Source organism: Balaenoptera physalus (assembly GCF_965194825.1).
Source record: "Balaenoptera physalus genome assembly, chromosome: 13".
Taxonomy (NCBI): domain Eukaryota; kingdom Metazoa; phylum Chordata; class Mammalia; order Artiodactyla; family Balaenopteridae; genus Balaenoptera; species Balaenoptera physalus.
Genome location: NC_138892.1, coordinates 52506841 through 52520668, shown reverse-complemented (window position 1 = coordinate 52520668; position 13828 = coordinate 52506841). Strand labels below are relative to the sequence as shown.

At 39.7% G+C, this 13828-nt stretch overlaps 1 protein-coding gene across 2 annotated transcripts in view; it reads right to left on the bottom strand.

Annotated features, from left to right (window-relative positions):
- Window positions 1–2820: 2820 nt before the first annotated feature.
- WIF1 (WNT inhibitory factor 1) overlaps window positions 2821–13828 on the bottom strand; it is an 87433-nt gene continuing 76425 nt past the window's right edge. For both annotated transcript variants that reach the window (XM_082422867.1, XM_082422868.1), the window contains 4 exons: window positions 13675–13770; window positions 8037–8132; window positions 7418–7513; window positions 2821–3685 (listed from right to left, as the gene is read on the bottom strand). In XM_082422867.1, coding sequence (XP_082278993.1) covers window positions 3564–3685; window positions 7418–7513; window positions 8037–8132; window positions 13675–13770 — 410 coding nt within the window. In that variant the 3' untranslated portion in view covers window positions 2821–3563. The remainder of the gene's footprint in view (window positions 3686–7417; window positions 7514–8036; window positions 8133–13674; window positions 13771–13828) is intronic.

The window sequence follows — 13828 nt, the reverse complement described above, 5'->3', positions numbered from 1 at the left end:
GATGACCAACCTAGACTATTGCAGTTTGTCACCATGCCTTCGATCTAACTTCCCCACTATTCTGTTATTCGTTATGAGTTAATACAAGTAATGTGTTCAGAATAAACTAAGCACTACCTAAGTGTCAACTATTATTATTATTATCCTGTCCCCAAACTTAACATTCTGCCACCTTTTAGATCCTCATAATCTTGCATCTGGACTTTTTATTTAAAAGTCTTTAATAAATAAGTCAGTTCTCATATTAGGATTCTCAAGGTTAGCTCCCTGGCTCCTGGCCTGCTTTGCCAAGTCTTTGTGAGCACAGGCCGACACTCTGGGCTCTGGCTAGTTAGAGGAGAAAGATCGCTGTGGTCTAGCACCGTAGCAAGATGCGGTCACTCTGCTTCCAGCCTCTCCCTTGATTTCTTCCCATGACACATGTCACTTCCCTAAATCACACATCTGATTATGCCCCTGCCTGGTGTAAGAGAACTTATGGACTTTAGACTATCTATAAAATAAGGTCCACATTCCCTTGGGAGAATGAGAATAAAATATGTTGGAAAGTTGCTACCTAGGATTTGTAGAGTTTTGTGTTCTGCTGTATTTGCTGAGAAAAGGAAGGGAGGAAGAACAGCATAGTGTGAAGGCTTCAGAGGCAGATGACATGGATTCAAAACCATCCCTATCATGTGTGATCGTGGGTAAACTGCTTCCTATCTCCATGACTCAGTTTTCTTATATGTAAAAGGGCGTAATGATACTTGCCCCATAGGGTTGTAAGGTAACATATATTTTTCTTGGGAACCAATAGGTTCTTAATAAATGGTAGCACTTTTTAAAAAAATTGAAGTATAGTTGATTTACAGTGTGTCTTAGTGTCTGATGTATAGCAAAGTGGTTCAGATATTATATATATATATATATTCTTTTTCAGACTATTTTCCTTTATGGTTTATTACAGGATATTGAATATAGTTCCCTGTGCTATATAGTAGGACCTTGTCGTTTATCTGTTTTATGTATAGTAGTGTTTATCTGCTAATCCCAAACTCCTAATTTATCCCTCCCCCCCCTTTCCCCTTTGGTAACCGTGTTTGTTTTTTATGTCTGTGAATCTGTTTCTGTTTTGTAAATAAGTTCATTTGCATCATATTTTAGATTCCACATATAAGTGATATCATATGATATTTGTCTTTGTCTGACTTAGTATGATAATCTCTAAGTCCATCCATGTTGCTGCAAATGGCACTATTTCATTCTTTTTTATGGCTGAGTAATATTCTATTGTGTATATATATATATATATATCACCTTTTTAAAATTTTTATTTTACATTGGAGCATATTTGATTAACAATGTTGTGTTAGTTGCAGGTGTACAGCAAAGTGATTCAGTTATACATATACATGTATCTATTCTTTTTCAAATTTTTTTCCCATTTAGGTTATTAAAGAATATTGAGCAGCATTCCCTGTGCTATACAGTAGGTCCTTGTTGGTTATCTATTTTATTTTTAAATTAATTTGTATTGGAGTATAGTTGATTTATAATGTTGTACCAGTCTCCGCTGCACAGCAAAGCAAACCAGCTGTACACATACATACATCCACTCTTTTTTCGATTCTTTTCCCATATAGGTCAGTACAGAGTATTATGTAGAGTTCCCTGTGCTATACAGTAGGTCCCTATTAGTTATCTATTTTATATATAGTAGTGTGTATATGTCAATCCCAATCTTCCAATTTATCCCGCCACCTTACCCCCTTGGTAACCATAAGTTTATTTTCTATATCATCAGTGACTCTATTTCTGTTTTGTAAATAAGTTCATTTGTACCATTTTTTTAGATTCCACATATAAGCGATATCATATGCTATTTGTCTTTCTCTGTTGGTTATCTATTTTAAATATAGCAGTGTGTACATGGCAATCCCAAACTCCCAGTCTATCCCTCCCCCCACCCTTCCCCCATTGGTAACCATAAGTTTGTTCTCTAAGTCTGGGAGTCTGTTTCTGTTTTGTAAATAAGCTCAGTTGTATCATTTTTTTTAGATTCCACATATAAGCGATATCATATCTTTGTCTGACTTAGTTCACTCAGTATGACCACCTCTAGGTCCATCTAGGTCCATGTAGCTGCAAATGGCGTTATTTCATTCTTTTTTATGGCTGAGTAATATTCCAGTGTGTGTGTGTGTGTGTGTGTGTGTGTGTGTGTGTGTGTGTGTGTATGTACATGTACACACACACATCTTCTTTGTCCATTCATCTGTTGATGGACATTTAGGTTGTTTCCATGTCTTGGCTATTGTATTGATAAATAGTGCTGTTAAGAATGTGCACGTATCTTTTTGAACTATGTTTTTCTCCAGATGATATATGCCCAGGAGTGGGATTGCTGGATCATATGGTAACTCCATTTTTAGTTTTTTAAGGACCCTCCATACAGTTTTCCATAGTGGCTGCACCAATTTATTGAATACATTCCCAACTGGTAGCACTTTTATTTGCAACATTTTCACACCTTTAGGAAGTCTTCACTAAGGGACATTTAACACATCCTAGTTAGAAAAGACTTCTTGAAGGAAATGACAACTAAGCTGGGAGCTGACATAAATAGGAGTGTTGCAAGCTCTGACAACAGAGCATAGTGTGACATGGCTGGAGTAGAGACAGAACTGGGAGGGAGAGATGAGGCTAGAGAGCTAGGACAGAGTCAGGGAAAGAATATCTTCTGTTTTTTTGTGATACTGCAAAGTTTTAACTTCCACTCAATTGCAACCAACTTTATTTTCATAAAATAACACATGCAAAGACCACTCCATACAACACTCAGAAAACTAAAGCAGCACCTTTATTTTATACATACAAACAGTATAAAATGTTTACGTAAGAGCTGTGTTTGTTTACAATATATTATATTGCTTCAAGCCAATGCCAAAAGTTCATACATTATATTCCCTATTTTATTGTGTTTACAATATATTATATCGTTAAATGCCACTACCACACAGTGTTATTTCTTTCTCTTTTTTTTTTTTTTTTTTTCAATACTGAATTCTCTGGAATTATGGTAAGGTCAAAATATATTGTATTGTGAGTTTAGAAATAAGGGGAATTTAAAAAATGTGACAAATGTCTAAATACATGACAATATAATTTGAAATGCTATAACTTCAGCACTTTAACTGCTTCATCCAGACCCTTGTGATTTATGCATTTTTGTTCCATTTATCTTCTCTAATGTTGCCCAGCCCCTCGACATCATGAATGCATTGTACTTTTGGAAATTATCTGCCAACTACACACTGAAAAGACAAAAATTTAACCTGAACAACTTACATAACATAAAATCGGTCCCAAGGCACTGAAACAAGAAAATCTATACCATCACGCTACAGATGTACTTAGAAAACTTAAAAGGAAGAGTAAATATCAGCTCGGTGATTTATAATGAAGCTAATAAAATTCAGGCCAGTATTCTTAACTGTAATGAACATTATTTGAACATTCAACACATGAAAGGTTAACAAAGGCTATGAACTTGGTGTAACTTAAAACGTTTCAGATGTCGGAGTTCACCAGATGTAATTGGATTCAGGTGGGTCCTGCCGTTCCTCGGCCTTTTTAAGTGAAGGCGTGTGCTGCCTGAGCCCGGCGCCTGCTGGCCTCAGGGCATGCGTGAGGCTGGCTCCGTACCCTGCAAAATTATTCACAGCTTAAAAGAAAAGAAACTACAAAAACAGGCTCTTCAGATTCATTATTAATCATTCAAATGAAATCCATTTTCCCTTTACAACCCAGAGTAAAAGACCACAGCAATCACAAAAAGCTACCTGAATGAAGAGATGTTACAGGTTCAAGATCTCTGTTAAAAGAAACCCATTTTACTAACTCCATCAAATCTGGCTTCCACTGAATCTCTGATTCACTATGTATTTTGGCCATGCAGATACTCTTGATGCAAACTTTGGATGAATGTGATTGAATGGAAGGATGTTCTCCACCCAAGGGTTGGTAAGGATCTAGCACTGAGGTCTCAATAGCAGGGATGCTTTCACAGAGGACTTGGTCATTGATCCTTTCACTGCCTTGTAAAACCAGCCTCCATTATATTGATCTAGTTCGATGTAACAACCCCCATTCTTCATATAGATCACATGATTAGGCGTGGCTATTGCGTTTACACAAAATAGGAATTTTATAAGAATTAAGGACTCCAGTACACATGTTAGAGAAAGGTTATGATTTGAACTGACTCCTTATCAATGGGGATTTGTGCGTTTCGGTGAAGGTGGGCATCTATCAATAGCATTTCCAGCTCATTGTAAGTGGAGTGTAACACTGAGTTACACAACTTGAAGCCTCTTTTCTTATTACTTGTGAACTTCTGGAGATGCTTCTGGGCACTGACTCACTTCTACTGATTTCCTAAAACTGATCCAAAACAGCAATCACACTTTAAAAATCTGCCTCCATCTTCCTGTGCATTAGAGTCAAGTTTGGCATTTCATTTGTTCCTTGTGGTTTTTTCTAAAACTTATTTTAATTAATTAATTAATTAGGCTGTGTTGGGTCTTCGTTGCTGTGCGCGGGCTTTCTCTAGTTGCGGTGAGCAGGGGCTGCTCTTCGTTGCACACAGGCTTCTCATTGCAGTGGCTTCTCTTGTTGCGGAGCACGGGCTCTAGGTGCGCGGGCTTCAGTAGTTGTGGCACGTGGGCTCAGTAGTTGTGGCTCGCGGGCTCTAGAGCACGGGCTTCAGTATTTGTGGCATGTGGGCTCAGTAGTTGTGGCTCGCGGGCTCTAGAGCACAGGCTCAGTAGTTGTGGCGCACGGGCTTAGTTGCTCTGCAGCATGTGGGATCTTCCCGGACCAGGGCTGGAACCCGTGTCCCCGTACTAGCAGGCGGATTCTCAACCACTGCCCCACCAGGGACGTCCCTTCCTTGTGGTTTTTAAACGCAAGCATGGGGGGACTTCCCTGGTGGTCCAGTGGCTAAGACTCCGCACTCCCAATGCAGGGGCCCGGGTTCGATCCCTGGTCAGGGAACTAGATCCCGCACGCCACAACGAAGACCTGGCGCAGCCAAATAAATAAATGAATAAATATATGCAAGCATGCCATTGAGTAACTACTGAGAACAGAATACTTTGTTCCTGAATGTGTCTCTCTGAATTGTCAGTATGTAGGCTAGTAGCTCACGGCGCAGCCAGAACAATGAGCCAACAGTTCGCTGGAGTAAATCCCTACCCTGCTGCTCGCCCTGCCACCCATGAAGGCCATGCCTCCCTGATGAGGGGAGCCTAAGCCCGGCAGTCTGTCTCCAGTGTCCTCCTCCCAAGTAGGATGTCTGGGTGCCTGGGACCTCTCAGTGTGTCACCCTGCTGGGGGTCTGTTCTTAGCAGAACTCTGTGCCTCAGGGCTTCCTTGTCCCCTCCCTTTAAACAAAATAAACCTCATTCTTTCAGCCTGATTCTCTCAGCCAATGTACAGAATGGCTGGGGGGCCTCTCCCGGAAAACACGTTTGCATTTGAATCAAACACCAAGGCATCTTCTTGACATGCAATGCCTGGATCTGAAGGAGGAACAGATGACAAAAGCTTTCAGCAGCAAAGTCTACAAGTGGGAGTGCTATTTGGTGGCTGGCAGACCTGTCAGAATTGCTCATCTAAACTACATGCATGAGGGCCCCTAACTTGCCTTCTTCCTGGAAGAGCGACTGGGTGTATCAGCAGGAACAGTGCCTCTTGTACTCCCCTCCCATCACCGTTGGCGGTCACCAGGCCCCAAATGTGAGTCCCAGAAGACCTTTGTAATTGAGTCCTGGGACGTATGGTCTCACTTCAGGTCATCCCTAGGCCCAAGGACTTCTGGAAACTTACTCTGATTTGGGGACAAACTGCACAGTTTGTATCCTGAGTTAAAGGTGGCGTAAAGGGTTTGGTTTAACTCTTTTCCAAAATGGCTCCAGAAATGGTTAGTTTTCTACAGGTCTTTTACTCCCAAGAAGGTCCCCCCACCAAGTATGTCCTAACAGGAATACGATTCAATCATTCCCACCTCGGTAACGGAACGCTTTTCTAGAGGAGCTCCACTTCTTGTTAAGCTATGCCCCCCTGAAGCCAATTCAATCTACCATCCAGCCAATTCAGTGGGTGAAAAAGACTCAAATCAATGGCTTAGCCTAGACCAGACACCAGTATACTTTAAAATAAACAAATAAACATGTATACCTACACATAAATGGTATATATACATATCAGAATAATGTGAGTTATAAAATATGCACAAAAATTAGAAATTAGAGATTGAGATATATAACTATATATACATTACTTATAAAATTTATCCATAAATGTAATAAAAGAATATAAAATATAAAAAATGTTTTCAAACTATATTTTCCCTCAGCACCCAGCTGATCATTCCACACTCACTGGGCTACATGCATCACCCTTTGGAGACCACTGATTTAGAAAAGCATCTGATGTGAAAGTGATCTGTTCAATGTGTGTACATGATTTTGGAGACACAATTTGGTAGACACAATCTGGGTGTCTGTTAATCAAGGGAGTTGTATGACTGAATGAAGCCTTTCTTTCCTCAAAGGAAAATGGCCAGTGGGTCCATACTCAGGAGACTGAGTTCAAGCTGCAGGATGAACCTGCAGAAACGGCATTATTTATTTCCTTCACTTGCTGATTGACTGTCCCTCCCTCTCGAACCTGGGTGCTACCAGGAAGGGCCTTTTCCGTCTGTTCACTGGTATGTCTCCAGTGCCTGGATTCATGCCTAGCATATCAATCAGAACGGAATGATTGAATTTAGCAACTTTCATTTTGTGTATAAAATAGGTCAGTGGTTTATTAGCCTATAGCTAGTTCACTTTTGGTACTCAATGAATGTGAAAAAACACAACTCCATGATAACATCTCTCCTGTACTTCACAGACCTTTACTCTCCCACAAAAGAACCCATTTAAAGCATACCATAACCAATACAGTTTAAAGATTTTACAGAACTCTTCATGTTCTATATGCTGACTGATCAATTGTGAATGATAAAATCAGAACCATGTAGATACCGATCTACATTTGATTTAAAATCTTACTTTTACTTATTTCTATCACAGTTAACATACCGTATTACCAAATCACCACGTAGTACTAATTTAACCTGGAAGATATTTGTGGTGCTATTTTACAGTGATGCTTTTTTTCCTCTTTATACTCTAAAGCTTAGGCTCTAAAGTTTAGAGAGTACAGGGTGGGGCGGGGTGTGGCATGCAGAGAAGCACGGGGGAGAATAGGCAGTGGAGGAGAAGTTGCTTTTATGAAAAGGAAAGCGGGGCTGAGTTAGGCTTGTCCATCCGCCTTTGGAGCCAGGAAACAGACATGCAAAAGGCTGGCTCCCCAGACGGCTCACACTCACTTTTATTGCAGTGTCTTCCATGCCAGCCTTCCTGACATTGGCATTTGTTGGGTTCGTGGCAGGTTCCGTGTGTACCGCAGCCAGGCTCGCAGACAGCTAGAGTCAAAGGAGATAGAATGTTTCCTGAGCTTTCATTTGTCAACAGAATTACACAACTGCTTTTCCTGCAGTTCTTTAGAATGTGTTAGTTTTGGCTTCATCCCTTAATTTTTTTTTTTTCTTTCTTTCTTTCTAAGTCAATCTCCAGCTAGAAGTCAGTTTTGGACTTTTTGAAACAGTCCTGAGAGTAATCTTAAACTAGACTTGATGCTTCTCATTCACAAAAGACGCTCAGGAGGACTTTGAAACTGCTGGGCAATGGAAGTTCATCTTCCTTAAGAAAACTCCTAAGAGTGAAAAAGTTTGGTTGTGTGTGCGAATGTGTCTTAAGTTTTTTTTACGTGCATGGATTTCATACAGCGTCTTTGGTCTACTTCAAGGAAACATATGTCAGTGAAGAAAGGTTAATTGTGATGCCCAAGCAACATGCAGTAGGTACAGAAGTTATGAAGAGAGAAGAGACTCCTACTAGTTTAATTATCCTGTGACACAAGATCGACTATGTGTACGGGGTACTTACGCTTTGAACAGAGGTCTCCTTGGTAACCTTTGGAGCACTTGCATTTACTTTTGCCAATGCATTTACCTCCATTTCGACAGGGCTGTGGGCATTTGCCTGAGATAGAGAAGAATGCAAATAAGCAAGGAACTCTGTGCTTCATTCAGAGGCAATTACATTTTTTCAAAGGAACTGCACGGCTTTGAGAGGATCAAGCCTTTTAAGTGGCAGTTATTTCCACTTATTTCTGATCTACCCTGGCTTTGTTACTGTTTGAGTCTCGCTTTTGGAACAAACAGGCTAGTATTTTTACTTATGATTCTGGATATGTATCTACTACAATGAATATGTTGTTCAAATGTATTCCTATTACTTTTTAAATAAACAGAATAATGTTTTAACAGATTCATAAACACTTGTAATTTAAGGTATACTAAAAATGAAGAAATGAATGACGCCCTAACTGATCTTTTCTGAGTTCTGATTTTTGTATGTCACTTTTTCTGAAAGCAGGCCTATACCTGGACACGATGACTTCTGTCTTAGCCTCGGATTCTCCAGAAAGCAGGGCCTGCCTGCAGAGTTTATTTGGGAAGTGATCCTAGGGATCAGGAATGGGGGGTGGGGAGAGTAAAACGGCGAAGGAGGGAAAGCCAACACAGAAGTATAATATGTTTGTGGGTTGGTCATCACTATGGGCAACTGGGCTCTATCCTGCAGCGTCTTTCTGAGGAGCCAGGTAGACTGACTGACTGCACCTTCAAGTTGACTGAAGGAAGGAAGAGGGGAGCATTTATTCATCTGTACTTGTCTCCCACTGATCAAAGGTCACCCCATGGAATAACTTTCTTGCGTTTCCATTCTGTGACTGTGTGAGCGCAGATTGTATTTTTTTTTTTTTTTTTAGTACTCAGGAGTCTCTGGGTGGAAAGCGAGAGAAGCGTGACACAGCTAAGGTGCAATTAGGCTATGTCTGTGCAAAATAGGTCATAGCAGTGGCTGGAGTGAAAGGCTAGCTGAGAAGGATAGGAGGTGGGGCACAAAAGGTGCCTGATTCCACACCTGTGCATTTTTCTGGAATGTCTTAGATCCTCATGATACATCATTCTTTCTTTTATCTCTGTGCCAAATGAGTATTGCTAGTCTTTTCACAGATCTTTGAATCACAGGATTTTAGAGCTGGAATAGGGCCTTAGATGTAAAAACTATATAATATTTTTCTTCTTTCTTACCTTTGAAGCTATTTATTCTCCCTCTGCAATCTAGAATTTGCCATCCTAAGGCTGAAGTTTTTTTTCCAGGCAAGCATTATGCTTGACAAACATGAAGTGAATCCCATATGAAAATAATTTTGCTAAAAACACTTTCTTCTCTTTTTATTTCTCCAAAAATGACTTTCTTCATATATAAATCAACCAAAGCAGCATTTAGTCATTGTGGAGATAATAGAGACATAATATTGAGATGTTAGAGTCTCTCAAGAACCTGGAATGCCATTAGACCTGTAGGTTCTTCTGACGCAGGGATGTTCTAGAAACATGTATTAAAACAATCTTAATATTAGAATGCCACCTTTTTATGGACCGTTAAAAATCCAAAAGTGTACTTTTTGATAGGTTTGGATACAAATAATAGCATTTACTATTTGGTCAAGATCCCAACTCTAATTTAAGGAAAGGAATACCTAATTCTGAATTTCCGTTTGCATCAGAGAAACATCTGTCCCCATCATATGCACAAAATTGGATCATATCACAGTACTCTGCAATGCACTGGGTTTTTTCAAGTAAGCAAGATGTGGGACAATAGCTATAGGGCAGAAGAGATAGAGGAGTTATTGTGAAATACTTGGAGAGCCCAAGTTTCCCCATATTCTATGAGATGTGAACTTGGTATCCAGGGATAATGCAGAGAATGATTGATGGAGAGAATTTTTTTTTTTTTTTTTTGGCTGCATACGGTATTTGTTTTTTTCTCTTTTTGGCTGCTTTTTTTTTGGTCTTCGTTTCTGCGCACGGGCTTTCTCTAACTGTGGTGCGCAGGGGCTGCTCTTCATTGTGGTGTGCGGGCTTCTCATTGCGGTGGCTTCTCTTGTTGCAGAGCACGGGCTCTAGGTACACGGGCTTCAGTAGTTGTGGCTCGTGGGCTCTAGAGCACAGGCTCAGTAGTTGTGGCGCACAGGCTTAGTTGCTCCGCGGTATGTGGGATCTTCCCGGACCAGGGCTCGAACCCGTGTCTCCTGCATTGGCAGGCTGATTCTCAACCACTGCGCCACCAGGGAAGCCCCAGGAGAGAATCTTCTCATTGACTCCAAGGATCTTTTTGTTTTCTTGGCAAGAGGGAAGTGAGGACCGTTAGGATCACTGAAGCCAGGAAGGAGGACGTTCTCTCCTGGTTATCTCACCACAGAAATATGATCGCTGGTGACGGTTAGAAGGCCATTCCTAGATCAAACTTCATGGAGCCAAAACATCATGAAGAGATGATTGTTTTAAAATTACAAATTCTGTACGTGTCTGTAACATTGACTTCCTTTTCCTGAAAATATTTTGCAACCAATCTATCCATTGAACAGTGGTAAACTGAGTCATCTTGAGCGATTACACATTTTTACCCAAATGAGACTAAATATTGCCTGAAGACAAACAGATTTGACTAATTCTAAACAATTTGAATTTTAACTCTAACCAGTGAGATTAAGGTATTGACAAAATAAAGATATTAAACTTCCTCTGCCCATCAGATTGTGAGGTAACTTAAATTTGTGACTATCCTTCACATAGAAAAAAGATAAAAATAGTTTACAATAAGCGCCAATAACTGTCATCTCTGGGTCTTAGAATTATGAGTGATTTTTAATTGTTTTATCCAATATTCTAATTTTTTATGGAGAACACTTTATACAGATAAGTTTTATAATAAGAAGAACCCATTAAGGTATTAAAAAAACGTTTATAGTACAGTATAAATAATTTGGTCTTTTTAACTGAAGGTTCATTAAAGATTCTTGTAAAGTCTGTGAACCTTAAAGAACAAGATAAACATAGGTACATACATCTAGATACTTCTAACCATGGTCTTATTTGTTAAACTGCAAGTATATCTCACAGTCAAGTCAGAATGAAGTTTGAGAAGATATCAATTCTGATAGAGGCCAGAAGAAATGAAAATATAAATAGCATCAGAATACATATTTCATTAAAAAAAACAGGCAATAACAAGTGTTGGTAAGGATATGGAGAAATTGGAACCCTTGTACATTGCTGGTGGGAATGTAAAATGGTACAGCCACTTTGGAAAACAGTTCAGCAGTTCCTCAAAAAATTAAAGAGTTAACATGTGGTCTGGCAATTTTACTCCTAAGTATATACCCAAGAGAACTGAAAACATGTTCACACAAAAACTTGTCCACAAATGTTCGTAGCAGCACTATTATTCGTAAGAGTCCTAAAGTGGGAACAGCCCAAATGCCCATCAACTGATGAATGGATAAACAAAATGTGGTTGGTATATCCACACAATGGAATGTTCTTTAGCAAGTAAAAGGAAGTAATGATATATGCTACAACGTAGGTGAACCTCAAAAACATGCCAAGTGAAAGTCGTCAGACATAAAAGGCCATATATTGGATGATTCTATTTACATGAAATGTCTAGAATAGGCAAATCTAAAGAGACAGGAAGTGGAGTAGTGGACCCCAGGGGCTTGGGGAGAGGACAGTGAGGAGTGACTGCTGGTCGGTACAGGGCTTCTCTGGGGGATGATGACATGTTCTGGAATTAGAAGAGATGCTGCACAACTTTGTGACTATATTCAATTATATACTTTAAAATGGTGAATTTTACAGTATGTGAGTTGTGTATCTCAATTTAAAAATAGGATACATAATTCAACTTTTTGTCTCTATTACACTAGAGGCACTTTTCAACTCAAGACCCATTTTAATTTTTTTCCTGGTAATTTGGTTCCTGTAATAGAAACAAAAAATTTCCTAAAAGGATTTGAGTATAACTTGTGATGGGGATAATCAGGAGCTTTCAAAAGGCCCACATTTTTGGTGCAGTTAAAAAAAAAAAAAAAGAATAGAAAACAGTTTCTGCCAATGGAAAGGTCATAAACCTAAGGGCATGAAACAGATACCCACATGAAGAGAGATGAACCCATGAACAAAGATTCATAAACATGAACCAACTAAATATGCGAAGTTTGAGAGTAAGTATGGGAAGAAAACTGAGGGGAGTGAGCTCAGAGATATCTTTATCAGGGCAGGGTAATTAATAAGAGCAGAAAGCACGTCCTGACAATTAATTACATGTCCTATGGAAACTTCAGAGGTACTTCGTTTGAACTCTATAAAAAACCGTCACTTCAGCTACTACTTATTAAACTACAAAAACCCACAAATAAATTAGAGGTTGAAAGTTAAAATAGGAAGTCAGTATTATTTAATTTTGAACCCAGTACAACTTCAAAAACTATGGCTGTACCAAACACAGTGGTGTTTTATGGATACAATATAGCTGGAGGTGAAAATGCCATATTCCAGAACTTCCAGAAAGGCAGGGACACAGCACCTTTAGCAGACGTGCTCACTCACATTCCTTTTGCTCCTTCCCGAGCGGGGCTTCGGTGTTATCTGTCTTCTGGGTCATAGAGCAATTGAGAGTGGGGCTGGCTCATTTCTGAGTTGAGCAGAGAGCTTCAGTGACGTGACTGGGAGGTGACAGGGCCAGGCCAAGCAGTTTGGTATCCTGATTCCCAAAACAGTGATTACCTACCACATTCCACCCTTACATTTTTTTTTTTTTTTTTTGTATCAAAGCATGACAAACATCTAGTGAAGGCATAATGTGCACTGATTTTAAGTTTATGGCTCAACTATTTTTTTTGTTTTTTACATAAATAAACACTCATGAGACACTTCCTCAATCAAGATATAGTGCATTTCTGGCACCCCATAAAGTTCCTTTGTGCCCCCAATCACTATTCTTGTTTCTATGATCATCCATTACTTTTGCCTGTTCTTGAACTTCATAAAAATGGAATCATGCAGCATGCACTTTCTTGTGTCTAGCTCCTTTTACTTAGCATAACATCTGTGCAATTCATTCATGTTGTTGCATGTGCTATTAGGTTTTTGTTTGTTTGTTTGTTTTTATTGCTCTGCACCTTTTTTTCCCCTCTTTTTTCTTGAGTCTATCCTTTTCTCTGAGATGAGTTAATAGGCTCCGTCTGGTTAGGAAATGTGGCAGTGAGTGCCAGAGAAAAAACACTCTATGCCTGCAGGTAGGTGATCAAATTCCAGCTGTCCTAAAGCTCTGATCTACATTTCCAGGCTGAAACTATGGGCTCTGCACAATGAGAAGGGGCAAAAATCACTAACAAGAAACAACGCAACACGGTGAATAACCCAAACCCAGATAACTGAGTCAAGAGAGCATTTGCTCCGAGTCATCTGTGCTGAGCTATGTCACTCTTTGCCCACCTTTAGCCAAAACAGATGGCGGCTCAATCTAGTAAAAAGAAACCACTGGCCTGAGACCTTAGACAAGCAATTCATTGTCTCTGGGCTTCAGATTCCTCATCAATAAAACGAAGGGGTTAGATGGAGCTTCTAAGTTTTCCCCCCAAACAAAGACAATGCAGGTCAATACTCACTTATTTCACACTGTTCCCCCTCAAGTGCTGGAGGGCAAATACACTTTCCAGGGTAGAAACAGGTCCCTCCGTTAAAGCAGGTGGCTGAGCAGTTTGCTGTTAGAATGAAAACAGAGTATTGCATTAGACAGTAGCTTAAATCTAACAACAACAA